The sequence below is a fragment of the Lethenteron reissneri genome, unplaced genomic scaffold (genome assembly GCF_015708825.2).
Source record: "Lethenteron reissneri isolate LAM-NWPU_2019-01 unplaced genomic scaffold, ASM1570882v1 scaffold_1603, whole genome shotgun sequence".
Classification (NCBI taxonomy): Eukaryota; Metazoa; Chordata; class Hyperoartia; order Petromyzontiformes; family Petromyzontidae; genus Lethenteron; species Lethenteron reissneri.
Window position 1 is genome coordinate 129790 of NW_026891337.1, and position 17065 is coordinate 146854.

The 17065-nt window shown below is 53.3% G+C and overlaps 1 protein-coding gene across 1 annotated transcript; it reads left to right on the forward strand.

Annotated features, from left to right (window-relative positions):
- The first annotated feature begins 313 nt into the window (after positions 1-313).
- On the forward strand, positions 314-13275 carry LOC133362746 (thrombin inhibitor hemalin-like). Its single transcript, XM_061581672.1, has 5 exons — positions 314-432; positions 4348-4551; positions 6095-6280; positions 9439-9612; positions 12927-13275. Exons 1-5 carry the CDS (start codon positions 360-362, stop codon positions 13049-13051), a joined length of 762 nt encoding a protein of 253 aa, XP_061437656.1. The 5' UTR covers positions 314-359; the 3' UTR covers positions 13052-13275.
- The last annotated feature ends 3790 nt before the right edge of the window (positions 13276-17065 follow it).

Sequence of the window (17065 nt, forward strand, 5' to 3'; positions counted from 1 at the left end):
CGAGACACACACACAGAGAGAGCAGAACACGAGAACGACAAAACGAGTGGAGACAGAGCACGGGGCCCGAGGCGGTTGCCCCGATTGGCAGTGGTGGGCACGGCTGGCACGACGGAGCAGATTGCAAGAGCGTTTCCCAGTCGCCGAGCCGGCAAAACCTCGACACCGCCGTTGTGCCGTAGCCTCAGCACGCCCCCTCACCCCCCCCCAGCCAATGAGCGAGCCACGTGACGATGTTTAAAGGGCGCGCGGCCTTGACGCGAGCACAGCGGAGACGAAGCCTCCTCCTCCACGTGGCCGCCGCCATCTTCGTGTTGCGGCGACTGCAGCGCGCACTGCGGGAGGAGTTGGAGGATAAGATGAAGATGATGGTGATGATGGCGGCGCTTGGGGGGTTGTTGTTCCCGATCGCAGCGAGAGCAGCAGCAGGAGGTGATGATGATGCCGAGAGTGTTGCAGCTACCGCCGCGGCCGTCTTTGTCTCTCTCCGACACGTTTTGGACCACAACGCCGTTGCCGGAGGGGTTTGTGGTGTTGGTGGTGGTGGAGTTGGTGGTGGTGGTGAGTGAGTGAGAGGGTGAGTGGGAGAGTGGACGTGTTCTCGATTGTGAGAAGACCGTTCGATAGTTTATAGTTCACGTGTTCGCGCCGTGCACGTCTGCATGGTGCGTGCACTGCGTTTGTTTCCGTGCTGCGATGAATTACCCGGAGCATTAATCCGAGTGGGATGTGCTCTTACACGTGTGCACGTTGAACTTCTTTCGCACCGTACGTCGCCAACCGTGCTCGTCGCAGGCGCGCGGAAAAGTACCACAAATTGAACACAAAAGGCAACTCGTTGTAAATAAATGAGTTCTTCAGTTCCTATTAATCCCGTGCAATTTGACCCAGCAACTACGCAGTGGGAGCAACTGTCCTGGATGCTCATTGCCATCCCGTCTCTGTCCACTGCTGGCTGGACGCCTCCCCCACGCTCTCTGGGCACAATCTCTCCCTTGGGCTGCCGTTGTCAGCGTTCTTGATCTGCCTAATGCCATCCTCGTGTCATTCTTGGTCCGCGTGGGAGTCTGATTTGTGTTTGGCCGCTGATGGATACATGTGTTACACGTGCTCACTTCTCTGGGCCCTTCTTTTGCTGCCATTTCCATCACCATTGTGCGTATGTAGAACTTCTTTCGCACCGTACGCAAGCATTCTTCTCGAGATATGTCCTGCCCAAGCATCCCACTTACGTTTTCTCACTGTCCGTGTGACGTCTTCTTGGTTCTTTCGGTAAAGTCACGTAGAAGGGAAGTAATAAAATAATAAAAATAAAACATAATAAAATAATTCTCACGACGTTTCGGCCACAACGCAAGCAGCCGTCCTCAGGTGAAGACCAGGTCTGTCGGGGAGACAGTCTGAATGAAACATGAATGAAACATTCAGACCTGTTCTTCACCTGAGGACGGCTGCTTGCGTTGTGGCCGAAACGTCGTGAGAATTATTTTAAAATGTTTTATTTTTATTATTTTATTATTTCCCTTCTACGTGACTTTACCGAAAGAACCAAGAAGATGAATCCCTGCAGTCACGAAAGTTAATAAATCAAAATTTGACCGTGTGACGCTTCTCATTTTCATTTGTTCCCCAATCCACGTGCTCCTCCTCTCTCCATCTCTTCCCTCCTTTGGCTCTCATTCCATCACCAGCCTCAATCGCTGAAAAATGCTGAAACATTCGTGAAGAATAAATGAAGAACAAAAACCCTCCACTCCTCAGAGGCAGTACAAGTACATTATAAGACAATGACAACTCTTGATGAGATACGAGCGTGCTGACGCGGATGGTTATGTCGACATCATTGAAGTGTCCTTGGTTTCTGTCAAGGGTATAAAGTCAGTGGAGGGAGCGTTCACGCAATGGCTGGTGCACCGTACTACGAACCGAGTGACCCGAGTTCGATTGCCTCACACGGCAAAGACAGGCGGCAGCGAGTGATATGTGAACTGCTCCTGGCCCCCCTCCATAGCTTCACCAAGCCCGCTGCTCTCACGACACCGTGGTACGGCATAGTCAAACGAATCCACACGACAAACGTGTATTGGGGAGACCTTCGTCCCGCAGTGGATTGATAAAGGAGCCGTAAGTTACGAGTTTAACCTGCGAATTCCCCGATCTTAAGACCTGCGATTGAGGGAAAGATTAACGCGGACAAGGCTGCGCATGAACGCAAACGCTACGAGTGGCCGCTCGTGTTGGGAATGAGCCGTCGCCCGCCACGTCCCGCTGGGACCTCTTGGCGTTGCGGCCACGGCGAGCGGTGCGCCCTCCCCCTCTCCATGGGACATCGGTGTGTGGGGCAGCCTTAAGAGCGGTGAACGGCCGGATGACTAGGGGCAGGCACGCTCTGTGGTGCTGAGATTTGGCACCGGTTGGTGGGAAAGCAGCTCACTCGTGATGGAGTTTTTTTTGGGGTTAGATCGCGTAAAATAGATGTGTGCTGATAAGTGTGACGAATTGGTACGTTCTGTTTACGTGACAACCCTTACTAGTTGGTTGTGTCGGGTGGCAGTTGGTTTTTGACGACACAACATTTAAATATTTCTACGCGATATAACCCAAAAAAAACTCTATTGTGGATGATATTGGTCGCGAAAGCCGACGTTAAACTGGGAAGCTCCTCTGTCCATCGTGATGAACGTCGAGGGGTTTTTTTAAAACTCTAATGATACTAATACACGCGTGACAGCCTGAAGTCAATGAAGCGTGAGTTTGCATCCTCATTAGCCATGTGCGTTTTTGGATATTAGGCAACATGCAGTTGCATATTGCGATAGTTACGTGCAAACAAATAACAGCTAATTCATTAATGAATGTAGCAGTTTTACACCATTTATATTGTAATGGTGTTTTTATTGTTGTCGCAAAGATATTACGTGAAAGCCATCGGGAGGTTTTTGGTTAATGAAGCAGCAGTATTACATTTCAAGCTTTCAAATGGGGCACAGCGATATTTAAGATGTCGGTGTGCATACAATATATATCCAGTGGTAGACATAACCCCTCCAAGCGTGGCGCGCAAGCTCTTAGTCTGGAGAGGCAACAATTCATTACATTTGTCAGATGAGAAGCTGATAGAAAATTAGTTTCACCTCATGTTTCGATTGAAAATGCGCGGTTGCAATTTGCCAAATGTTGGTCAAGGCTTGCAAAACATAATGCACGTACATATTGTATCCTTCAAATGACTATCATATGCTCCAGCGAGTAAGATGCACCCCAAACTTGTGCTCCGTGTCAATAATGTTATTTAAATCGGGTTGCACACACACATACACACACACACGCACACACACACGCACACACACACACACGCACACACACGCACACACGCACACGCACACATACACGCACACACACGCATGCAATAATCCGGAGAATGCGGCGACTCTCACTGGTATGATCTTAAAAGTAAAATGATCGTACGTTGAACTCAGACACACATGGAGAGAAAATATGTTGTTACACTGCTACCGATTTTGTTGAAACATGTTTGTGCGTCATTCCACAATGAACTTGAGCAATGAAGTAATTTATGGATGAGCCTTCGCGATAGCTCAAAGAATGGCATGAATAGCGCACTTTTTTTTAACACAGAGGCTGAACATTGGCCCAAAACGTCAAAACGGCCAGCAACCAACAGCACTTGTCAAAATTGTAATAAATACTTGTTAAGCGTGTTTTTTCAATTGAGCAAGGCCAATCATTGTTTAAAACAAAAGCTCGGCAAAAGAGACGATGGTGGAAGGAGGGAATTCCACAGTCGAGCGCTGCCAGGGAAGACACAGTAAGAGAAGCAGCATCTCGACCTGCACGGGTGACTGAGTGGCTGGGCGGGGAGCTTGTTGTTGTGGCCTGCGGCATTGTGATTGAACCCGACATTGATGAGACAAACATGTACGGTGCATGAGCCGTCGTTTTTACGACAGGAGTTAAGCCCCGGGGTGCCACAGTGGTTAGAGTGGTGCCGTGGTGGCTATGAGATGTTAGCTAGCTCACCTGGTATACAGGAGGTCGTGGGTTTGATCCCGACCCCGACGCCTGCTGCTGTATTTTTGAAGTTTGCAGTCTAGAATCCATGTGCATTTGTAGAGTATTCGGCTGCGATAAACTTCCACGCGACAAGCCACTTCGTTACGCTATCATTTGTGGCGGGCATGTCGCGTCTTAAAAAGAGCTATTCAGCTCGGTGGGCCTTAACTCCGATTATCACGGTTGGCTACGCATGGTTCGAAAGAAGTTCAGCGTAAACATGCGCGTACAAAGTAGTTGTTTGTTATAGGGTCCTCCTCGTTCTCCCTGCAGGCGACGAGAGCGAGGAGGGGCAGTCCACGCGCGCCATCTGCACGATGGACAGCGAGATTGGGCCCTGCCGGGCCCTCATCCCGCGCTTCTTCTACAACCGCTACACGCAGCGCTGCCAGGAGTTCGACTTTGGCGGCTGCAACGGCAACGCCAACAACTTCGAGACGTACAAGGAGTGCCGCATCGCCTGCGGGACGGTGCAGAGTAGGCGCCCGCACCCACCACGTCACCATCGCCGCCGCCGGCGGCTATCGAGGGCAACGAGCGCTCAGGCAGTTTGTTGTCCTTCCCCCGCACAGTCCGATTAGCGGGGTCAGCTGCGCACGGCGCGAAAGAAGTTCAACGTCGAGTACGTACGTGACCCCCGGTGGCCTCGCGTGCCGGAGAGCCCCACATGGCGAGATATTGTGTTCTTTCTAAAAACATGGAATTTGGGCCTCGGGGTCAGAATACTATATCTTATATGAACCTTGGGATACATGAGATATGTTCACCTTTCCAGCCCCCTCCCCTGTCAGCCCCCCCCTCGTCCTCACCTCCTGCACCTCCTTCCCACCTCCCCTTGGGTTGAGTTTACTATGTTGGGTTAGGGTTTCTGCTCATGGTTTCTCACAAAGCTTGTTCAGTTTGGTTTTTGTCAGCATTAATGCACAACTCCTAAATGAGCTGTATGCCCCAAACTAATTGCAGCTGTGAGAAAAGTGGCGAGTGGGTTGAAGGGCCACGGGGAGGGTGCGGTTCTAACAATAATGATTTACAGTGTCCTGACTCCCAAGGTCTGGAATCTACAGGGTCTAAACGCTCTCTCACACCGGGCTATGAAGAGGGGGGGAAAGGCAGACAGATTACCCTAATTGGCAAGGCCCAGCTCCTTTTCAGAAGTTATAGCTCAACAAGGTAGCTTAACATGTGGACATTTATAGCAGCCAAATACTCTAAATTTATGTTTTTTGAAAATGTGGAGGGAAAAACCGGACGACCCGGAGAAAACTCTTGGCGACCACAGGAAGAGAGAGACGCGCAAACTTCAAATGTACAGCAGCAGGTGTCAGGGTCGAGAACGAACCCACGACCTCCTGCACACCAGGCGAGGGATTTAACATCTCACCACCGCCAACCGACTGCAGTGCAAGGATGAGCCCCCCCCTGAGCACGTGGTTGTGGTGAGAACGCCCGCTTGCCACCAGTGCTATTTGTGTATGTATGTTGAACTTGTTTCGCACTGTACGTAGCCAACTGTGCTCATCAGAGGTGCGGGGAAAGGACAACAAACTAAACACAAAAAAAGCAGTTCTAAGGAAATTAGTTTTCGAACTAGATTTGAAAGTGCATATAGGTCCATTAGCTTATTAATATGGGACAGAAGAGCATTCCAGACGGCTGCATCTGAAAGCGTGTGATGCGGTGACCGTCTTGGTTAGCCAAAATCTGCTGCGAGGATGATCGGAGTTTGCGTGATGATGGTTTATGCTCCTTGACGAGATCAGCGAGGTATTGTGGTTCTTTTGTGGCGAGCACTTTGTGCGTAACGAGTGCGACCTCCTCATGTATCCGTTCGGCCACCAGAAACCAAAGCAGCTCGGGCGAGCACTGAACGTCCGATCTTGCAGTAGCCATCACGACACACGCCAGAGAATTTAGTCCCGCAGCGACATTCATCTGCACGCACCGCCATCGTCATCGCCCTTGCACGTCGGTGTTTAAACTCCCTGCCGTGCCTCCCCCCATCCCCCCCCACACGTCGCAGAGGTGGCCAAGAAGTGCCGCTTGGAGCCGGAGACTGGCCGCTGCCGGGCCGCCATCGCGCGCCACTTCTACAACATGACCACGGGCCGGTGCGAGAGCTTCGTCTACGGCGGCTGCGGAGGCAACGACAACAACTTCCGCACCGCCGAGGAGTGCGTGGAGAGCTGCAGGCGCCCCAACACCAGAGGTCCGTGCGACGCTGGGCCTACACGTGACGCGTGCGGCCCCCTCTGGGGCACGCCGTGCGGGTGGCAAGGCCTCGCGTAGCTTCGACGCGTTTTAAGATACGTACGGCCCAAGAGACGCCCTGCGGCATTTTAGAAAAGAAAATCGCGGTACTCTTTTTTTCGAGTCCGTTTTTTTTTTAACTCCTCCGTTGCAGCAAGGCGACATAGATGTCGATTGTGCTGCCGATGGATCCCTATCGTACACGGGGGAGCCCACGACCAGCGGGGGTTAGTACCGAGTCAGTGGCCAGGAGTTGCCGTAGGTTTAATACGGTTGGAGTTGCGGCGGAACTCCTCTTGTCCGTGACGAAGCGAGGGTGGGGCCGACTTCACCGGAACCTATCTGGAATCTAACCGATAACCACGGGGAAGCGTTCACGAGTAGGACACCCACCCCCCCCAACTCCCAATGTGGGACTGCGCCCCTGGCCGCTGAGCATGCGCTGGTGCACGGTGGAGACTCGATAAGGTCGGGGGGGGGGGGGGTAGGATCACGGCAATCAATATTTCGATCAACGGGAAACTGCACCGCACGTGATTAGTCAGGTGCGCGGCACTGAGGGGAACGCAAATGGAGACTACAAATCGCAGGAGTTGACCCCAAGTTGGAATCATCGCACTTGTGCACACCGCGGCGGGCGTGCGAGGTCTGTCACCGTCACGCGGCGGGGGGCGGGGCGGTGACGTGTGCTACGAGCTTGCGCGTGCACATTGGTGCCTTTGCAAGGCCGTGAGGCAGAAGCAGCAGTGCTCTTTGGGACGTGCGTGGAGGGTGGGAGAGGGCCACGCGGTGCTGGGTGGTCTCCACCACGTGAGGGCGGCGATCGAGGAGAAGGCCAAAGAGCACATGGCGCGGGGAGGGGGGGGGGCTCCTCGGTGGCTAGGAGATGTTAACTCCCTTGTCTGGTATGCAGGCGATCGTGGGTTTGATTCCGACACTGACACCTGTCTGTATACATGTGGCGTTTGCTTGTCTCTCTCCCTGTGGTCGTGTGGATATTTTTCAGGCTCCTCCGATTTTTCCCTCCACATTGAGAATCGACATCACGCATTTCGAGTATTTGGTTGCTGTACATTTCCGTGCGATAAGCCAATTCGCCGAGCTATCATTTGTGGCGGTCGCTTCTTCAACATCGCTTCATAGCTCGGTGGGCCTTACCTGGTAAAATACAAAGTAGTCGAAAGTTTTTAGTTTCGACTGTCAGGGCAGATATTGGAGGTCATGTGTCGACTGTGCATCAGCGGTGGGATCAGGCGCAGGGTGGAAGTTGCCGGTGATGAGGTGCCGTGGTGGCGGCTGTGGTGGTGGCATCGACGGCTTTGGCCACGATGACCTCTGGATGTTGACGACGAGGCCGTGTGGAATCGATGATTCTACTTGGTGTTCTCTCTCTCCTCTTGCGCTGAAGCGGAGCGGTGGGATCGATAGACACCGATGCATTGCTCAGAGCGAAGTGTTCTATCTCGTTCGGACAACGCTGCAGCGGCCCTTTGACTGGGCGTCTGTGAAAAAGAGCTTCATAGCTCTTTGTATTTCTCCAGTGTAAATACATATTCTGATTCTGATGTTTTTTCACCTCCGCCTTGCCCTCTGCCCCCCCCCCCCCCACCCTTTTTTCTTCTCATAAGCCACTCGGTTGGTCAGGTTGGCACTATTACTGTTCGAATGGGAAGCAAAATATCCGAAACCCTGCTGGTCATTTATTACCGTTCCGTACGAACTGCATGCGGATCGAGTTTGTCTGGGCACGTGTTTTAACGTGAACACGTGCCCAGGGCGGCTTTATTTCGGCCAGAGCCGTCCTGGGCTGAGTTACAGAAAATACTTCCCTGCTCCCCAAGGCCCCACCTGTTCCTCAGAGTGGTGGGGGTGGTACAAGGGAGGGGGGGGAGTTTTGTGGGTCCTCACAAAATATGAAAATATGAAAATATTTTGTGAGAAATCAAGCCCCGTATGTGGCATTGGGAAGTTCCTGGTGCACGGAATCAAATCCTCGGTGCAAGGAATGGTGCCGTGGTGGCGAGATGTTTATTGCCACGCAGGGTTTTTTAACTGAATTTTGATTGCCGACCCCTGGTCTAGGAGGACTCTCTAGAGCTCCCTCGGAGGGCCTTCTGCCAGCAGTGGCATGAGCAAGCAATTGCGGAGCTGCACCTTTACCTTTCTTTACGTAATATACTCACGCTACAAATGAGGCATATGCTGATGATTTGCTAACGTTGTCTGGAGGCTCATGGAAGTGAATGGGATGGAGCAAAACGAAACGAAACCTACGACGAAGAGAGTACGCGCGAGACGTTGCGGACCAGGCAGACAGAAACGTAACAATCGATTCCTGAATTAAAAGTTCATCAGTATTGTTGCCTCGCATGTAAACTGAACCTCCTTAAAGGCGCGCGTTGGTGTTTTGCTTCATCGATTGCTTCGGTGAAAGCCGCCACACAAATTCCTCTCCCGCACGGCTCCTGCAAAAAAATTATATTCCTGCCAAGAGAAAGATTGTGAAGAGAGACGTGAACGCTTACTGTGTGACGGCTGTTTTTACGCAGAGCAAAGAGATGCAATGTGACAAGATGGTCTTGGGTTAATGCGCCCTCTGGGGTTAATGCGCCCTCTGCCACAGACAGCTGTCCTAGATTTGCAAAGTCTTTCCCGCCCCACCACGTAGGGTTTTTTCCCCCATTGCGTTCCATTTTAAACTCCTTATTTTGTTTTCGGGTGAAAGTGCGGCCACTCCCAACTCCTTCGAGGAGTTTTTCGACGGGGTGGGAAGAGCTGGCCAAAGATTCCCCTCTTAAGAAGAGTGGGAGGCCCTTCCGCCAACTGGGGCGCGCAGGGGCGCCAGACCTTGCAGGGCTGTGCCTCCTATTTTTCACCTGTTTCAGGTCAAAAAGTCCCAAGTTACTTGAGTGCTGCCACGCCTCCTGCAAGGGGGTGTTTTTCACATTTGTATGTTGTCGGGGGGGCGGGGGGGCCCACACATCAGGGGCTGCACTAAAGGCCACCAGGGTTTACCAGCGGCCCGTGGGCCTTGCAATGAAGAACACTGGTCCAGCCGTGGCACACCCACCGTTGACCGAACCGCGATCCGATTCTCTTGGCAATCTCGTCGGACAGGGATCCCCAAGATCTGCCTGTGGCCGGCCGCGCGGGGCGACTGCGAGGACAATAAGCCGCGCTACTTCTACAACGTGGAGAAGCAAGCGTGCGAGATCTTTCACTACAGCGGCTGTGACGGCAACGACAACAACTTCGCGAACGAGGAAACGTGCAAGCGTGTCTGCTCCAAGGGTGAGCGACAAGGCAGTAGGTGGGGCGGGGAGGGACACACGGGGGGGGGGTATCTCGTGGCGCCGGGTGCGCACAGGGAGCTGGCGACCGAAATACAGGAGACTCTCCATTATCCGCGTGCGGTTTATCCGATTTTGAGGATTGACCGCACGCCTGGGATTTTGACGTAAATGAATAAATTGCGGATTTTCCCTTTGAGACCAAATTAACGACCTCGACACAGTTGTGCATTGTTATTTTTGAAAACGTTCGTGACAAGTCACGTGCTTAAGCCGAACAAATAAGTGCTCCGGTTGATCCGAAATCCACGTGACCACCCCTGCAGTACAGTAGTTGCCAGATCTTTACAAGGGTGGGGGGAGGAGTTTGATAGCTGTTGCTGGGGTGGGCTCTGCTATCCACTTAGTGGGCGGACTCTTCTGTGGCGGCGGAGCAGGAAAGTGTTGTCACTGAGCACGTGCATCCATCGGTGATTTATACCTATATTCGTGGTGTTTGGCATCGATAATCCACGGAAAATGGTTGTATTTTTGGATTTTCCGCGATTTTTTTTTTAAATCCCCGTCCGTCCTCCTCGTCATTAGCGCGGATAATTGAGAGCCTCCTGTATCAGAATCGGAATGTTTGTTTGTACTGCAGGAGGAATCCATTGAGCTATAAAGCTATTTTTCACAGATGTTCAGCAGGGGTGACAGGGTCAGAGTGTTACAACAACAAACGCAATACACGATACAAGTCCGATGTGTAGGAAAGGTGAGCAAATCACAAAACATTTATATGTATACGGATAAAACTAGACGATTCTAGATTGGAAGTTTTCGTGACTGCAAGGATCCATACTCTTTGTTTTTTTCGGTAAAATCACGTAGGTAGAAAAAATGGAACGGATAAATGAAATCACGACGTTTCGGAGGCAACACAAGCTGTCTCCGTGACTTTACCGAAAACTAGACTTTTATTTTAGCAGGTAAAACCCACTGACCTATTGGCTTCCTTTTCAGAAGTGGATTGACCGAATGCACCTTGATATATAGAGGACCCACAGAGCTTGGGCGATTGTTAGTAGGCACCGGCTCAGCGCTTGGCTGCCTTCCTGCGTCGTCTTCGAGAGTGAGTGCAACTCTGTGCGGTGCATGACAAGTTGAAACGAATATATTTTATATTTCGATTTAAAGCTTTCGTGACTGCAAGGATTCATCTTCTTGGTTCTTTCGGTAAAGTCAGAAAACCTGAGGACGGCTGTTTGCGTTGTGGCCGAAACGTCGTGAGAATAATGTTTTATTTTTATTATTTTATTATTTCATTCTACGTGATGACTTTACCAAAAGAACCAAGAAGATATTTTATATGATCAACTCGAGGTCGAGCTAAATTACTGGATGCTTGGGCCAAGAAGGCTTCGTGCCACATGGCGAGGTGTCCTTGGGAATCGGAGTGCCGAGTCAACGCCGCCGACATCCTAGATCCGTTTCACGGTTTCACCCGCTCCTGAATGAACCCATTGATTGTCCTTGTCCGTGTCGCTGACCCGTTGGTTCATTAGCAGAGCAGATGCACTGACTGAATGTTCCTGATTTATCACTGCGAGTGTAATAACCGTGACAATATCTCTTGACGTCATTCGCAAGAGTAGGCCATTGTGTGTGCTGGCGTCAGGGTCCAAGTTTGCCAAAGTCGACAATTGCAACGGCAAACGACTCGGTTGGGACTCAACACACACAACAAATGAATGTCCCAGGTCACGCTTGCAAATGGAACTTATTCTGGCCTAAATTTCGATTTGATGCTTTCGTGACTGCAGGGATTCATATCCTTGGTTCTTTCGGTAAAGTCACGTAGAAGGGAAATAGTAAAATAATAAAAATTAAACATAATAAAATACAATTCTCACGACGTTTCGGCCACAACGCAAGCAGCCGTCTTCAGGTGAAGAACAGGGCTGTCGGGGAGACAGCGTCTGTTCTTCACCTGCGGACGGCTGCTTGTGTTGTGGTCGAAACGTCGTGAGAATTTCATTTTGTTACGTTGTATTTTTATTATTTTATTATTATTCTGCCCTCTTGAAATGTCACACGTTAAACACGAAACGAGGTTAACACTTTTTCTTTAAGCACTTGCATACAAATGCATGCTCTCGGCTCAGTCCATATTGACTGCATAAAACACCATTACATTAAATTCGTTTGTTAGTTTGTTTCTACTTAGGGCTTATTCCAGCCCTGATCAGGGATGTTCTCAGTTTGACACGCGGAACTTTGCACAAAGAAAATGAACGACCTGTGCGATCCCAGTGTGCATGAAGGCGCTCAATGGAGCGATTTCACAAATAGTTCTGTCATCTCATCTTCTGGGGCCCGTTGTCAGAAACGCAAACTAAACTAATCGACACGCGCGTCGCCTGGCTTGCGGTGCTCTCATCGGCGTGCCGAGTCACTGCGCGCACGATAATTAAATAAAGGCGCAGCCCTGCAACTGCTCGCTGACACCACTGCTGGTGGAAGGGCCGCCACTGCAAGGAGCCCGAGACAGTCACTCTGGAGGGGGGTGTTGTGGCCTCCTCTTGCACGCTCGCCAGATGTCTTGGGACAGGAGGGAGCACCCACACTTGACCCCACCGCCCGCGACCTGCCAAACGCGACTGTGGCTTGTCTGCTGCTGATGCTGCCGAGTGGACAGCGTCGCGCGCGGGGGGCGGATGCAAGATGCTGGCACCGTGGTTGTGTCCGCTGCACGCACCGAACCAGTGACCCGTCTGACTACATTCCCACTAAGTGGCGGTGACATCCCCACGTCGCTTGTGCCAGTGCGCGGTGCACCTTGAGGCCACGTGAAGTGTTGGAAGGCTCGCAAGCAGGAGGTCGCGGGACAGACCCAGGTGCCGTGGGTTGACTGGTCGAGATGACTTGCAGATGCACACTACACTACGACAACGATCCCCCGTGTAGCTCTAACAGACTCTTTGAGCAAGTGTCATTCGCGAGCACCTATGAAGGCCGGCACAGCACACGAGGGGGTGGGTGGCCAGCACCACGCCCAGCCGCCTTTGTCTCCCCAGTGGCGATGTTTGCACTCCGCAGCAGGTACTCATTTGAGGCTGAGTCGACCTATGGTAGGCCCAGGACCGGTTCGTATAATCGTCACTGGTGTTCGCCGTGAGCGGGAATCGAACCCGTGTCGCCAGGTTTGTAGCGCAGCGCGCTAACCGCTACACTACCGCTCCTCACGCACGCACGCAAACGCATACGTACACAGGTGCGCGTGATTTGTTGATTTAACCTCAATGTTTTCTGTTTCTTTCCTTCCCACCCCCGAAGACATGAGAGCCTCAACTTCGATGATCCAACCCAGAGGCAAACCATTCGCCAGCCGGATGAGAGGAGCGGCCATGTGGAGGATGAAGCAACGAGCTGACCGCACGCAGCACCGAGGGCAGGTCTGACAAGAGTCGACAATTGCAGCGCCGTCTGTAGTCGCGAGGTCGCTTGGGTGCCGTAGCGAGAGGCACCGACCGTATCGTTGACGTACTTGTATAATTAACCCGCGTTAAGTTCCCCAACCATTACAAAAGCTGCTCCTCCATCCAGATGCCCTTCAAATAGACAAGTGGGGAAACGCCCCTAAGAGGGGGGTGGGGGGGTGGTCTGCCTCTGGCTGATAGAGGCTCTTGTTTGCGGGGTTTTTTTTCCGTCCCCCACCCCTCCGGAGGCGAACGCCGTGGCGCGATATTCTCGTGGAAACGTGCCCCCCCCCCCCCCCCCGTGGGTACATGCTTGGGGGGAGCGGTGGGATGGGAGGGGTTGGGGAATGCCTCTTCTGGATTCGCGAGAGGTCCTCTCGCCATTGTTTTGCGTCTTGCCCGCCGCCTCCGCGTGCATCCGAGAAGCTGCCGTCGGTTTGGTCAAGTGTGTTTTTTAAAAAATAATTGATTTTAGAAACTGATCCCAACAAAAGAATGGGATTTTTGGCTTTTGAAGACGACACTTGCCGCAGCGGTGAGCACGGCAAGCCGCGCACTGGAGTCGCGATCCCTGGAGGTCGCCGGTTCGCTTTGATCTCCCGGTGCGGCAATTTGAAAGAGAGGGGCACTTTCTCTTACCCCCCCCCCCCCACCGCTTCTACCCACCCAGCAGTATCAATGGGTTCACCGAAATGTGTTGATGGGCAGGGATCATCACGTGTGGTGGGGTAAAGTGTGGGTACTCTGCCAAGACGTCTGGCTTGAACAAGTACCTTCCAAAGGGGCTCCTTTGGGGTTTCCCGCAAGTGCCGGCAGTGATCTGAGCGAGAATTGCCAGGGCTTTGCACCTTTACCATTTCATTTTTATTATTTTAGAAACGCTTGTCATTGTGCTACCAGCACCCGGGTCAGATTGCATCGCTGTGTCCATCGCTGGAACTGCTGCTTCTATCAATAAAGTGCATTCCTGCGAACATTCTTAAGACTTGGGAAACTGGCAGGCTTTGCATCTCGTCACTCAGTCAGCGGTCTCCTTTGGGCACTTACAATTGCAGGTTCAAGCGCTTAGCTCCGATGCGTATTCGGCTTGTAATCGCCTGTTGCTTGGCACGATGTACGACGTTTCGCTGAACATGCTGGGAGCTTCTTCAGTTCGTAAACTTTAGTTCACCGAAAGAGAAGAAGCTCACTTGCAGTGATCTTCTTGGTTCTTCTTTCTGTAAAGTCACGTAGAAGGGAAATAATAAAATAATACAAATAAAACATAATAAAATTATTCTCACGACGTTTCGGCCACAACGCAAGCAGCCATCCTCAGGTGAAGACCAGGTCTGTCGGGGAGACAGCGTCTGAATGCGTGGTGATATATCACCACCGTGGGGTGGTGGTGGTGTTGGTGGTGGCGGCGGTGATGGTGGTGGTGGTGCTAGTGGTGGTGCTGGCGGCGGTGATGGTGGTGGTGGTGCTGGTGGCGGTGCTGGTGGCGGTGGCGGCGGTGGTGGCGGTGGCGGCGGTGCTGGTGGTGCTGGTGGTGGTGGTGCTGCTGGTGGTGCTGGTGCTGCTGGTGGTGCTGGTGCTGGTGGTGGTGCTGGTGCTGGTGGTGGTGCTGGTGGTGGTGGTGCTGGTGGTGGTTATAAAGGTGCCAGGCTCAACACTTACCTGGGCTGGAACTCCTCTTAACAGGTGGCCGCGTGATGATGATGTTGTTGATGATGTTGTTGTGCACGAGACTTAGAAACTAGAAACTCAACCACGTGTCCTTGTCACCGGGTAAGCCCCCCCCCCCCCCCCATTGAGATGCTGTGTAGCTCTTTCAGAAGGCCCAGACCTGGCCATGACAAATGAGAGCTCTACCAATTAGCTTCATCATCATCCTCACCACCACGTGGACATTTATAGCAGCTGCCAAATACTCTCACTCGCCCGCTCACTAAATAAACTCACTCAAATGTGTTTGGGGGAAATCCGGAGGACCCAGAAAAAAATCCACGCGACCACGGGGACAGAGACACAAACTCTAAACATGCAGCAGCAGCAGGAGCAGCAGCAGCAGCGGCATCGGGGGGTCGGCATGGAGCCCACGACGACACCCAGACCCAGGGCTTGAGCCCAGGCTGTCGCTGCCTCTGACACGGCCATCGTGAACCGACTGATGGACCTGCCGCGGGTTCAACCGAGTAGCGGACGCGCGTGTCGGAGGCAACACGCGTTCACGATGACACCGTCACCACGTGAGCACAGCGGGGCTGCTGCCCCTTCGCCAGGTGACCTCTGCAGCTGCTGCTGCTGGCGGCCCGCCAGGCTCTGACTGCGCCGGTCACCGGGGGCAGCTGCAGGACACGGCCCTGGCTGGGGGCGTCTTCTCTGGGACGAAGGTCTCAGACCGCGAGTTGGTGATGGCAGCAGCAACAGCAACAGCAGCAACAGCAGCAGCAACAGCAGCGTGGAGCCCCGCACCCTGGCGGGGAGCGCGGCTGGTCTGCTGCCTGCCGGCTCGTGTGTCTGGCCCCACGCCCTTGGCCACCACCACCACCACCCAGAGACCTCCTGGAGCCTCTAGAATCTAGATACTTCCCCTAAGATCTCGCTGGTCACGTGACCACCCGCTAGCCCCCACCTGTGTCCCTGTGTAGATCTCACTGGTCACGTGACCACCCCCTAACCAACCTACTCACCCACCCACTCACTCACCCACTCACCCATCCACTCACCCACCCACTCACCCACTCACTCACCCATCCACTCACCCATCCACTCACCCACTCACTCACCCATCCACTCATCCACTCACCCACCCACCCACTCACTGACCCACCCACTCACTCACTCACCCATCCACTCACCCATCCACTCACCCACCCACTCACCCACCCACTCACCCACTCACCCATCCACTCACCCATCCACTCACCCACTCACCCACCCACTCACTCACCCATCCACTCACCCATCCACTCACCCACCCACTCACCCACTCACCCACCCACTCACCCACTCACCCATCCACTCACCCACCCACTCACCCACTCACCCACTCACCCATCCACTCACCCACCCACTCACTCACCCACCCACCCACCCACTCACCCATCCACTCACCCATTCACTCACCCACCCACTCACCCACCCACTCACCCACTCACCAACCCACTCACCCACCAACTCACCCACCCACTCACCCACCCAGCCACTCAACCACCCACTCATTCACTCACCCACCCACTCACCACCAACCCACTCACCAACCCATCGATTCACCCACCCACTCACCCACCCACTCATTCACTCACACACCTATTCACCAATCCACTCACCCACTTACCAACCCACTCACGAACTCACCCATTCACCCACTCACCCACCCACTCATCCACCCACTCACCCACTCATTCACTCACTCACCCACACACCCACCAACTCACTCACCCACCTATTCACCCACCCACTCACCAACCCACTCACCAACCCACTCAACAACCCACTCAACAACCCACTCACCAACCCACTCACCCACCAACTGCCGTCCCACCGCTCACCGAGCCCCCCGCTAGGGCTGCTGCTGCTGCGCCCACCTACTCACCCACCCACTCATTCACTCACTCACACATCCACACTCGCTCACCCACTCACCAACCCACTCACCAACCTACTCACCAACCTACTCACCCACCCACTCACTCACCCACTCACCCATCCACCCACCCACTCACCCATCCACTCACCCACCCACTCACTCACCCACTCACCCACCCACTCACCCACTCACCCATCCACTCACCCACTCACTCACCCATCCACTCACCCACTCACTCACCCACTCACCCACTCACTGACCCACCCACTCACTGACCCACCCACTCACTCACCCATCCACTCACCCATCCACTCACCCACTCACTCATCCACCCACCCACTCACCCACCCACTCACCCACTCACCCACCCACTCACCCACTCACCCATCCACTCACCCACCCACTCACTCACCCACTCACTC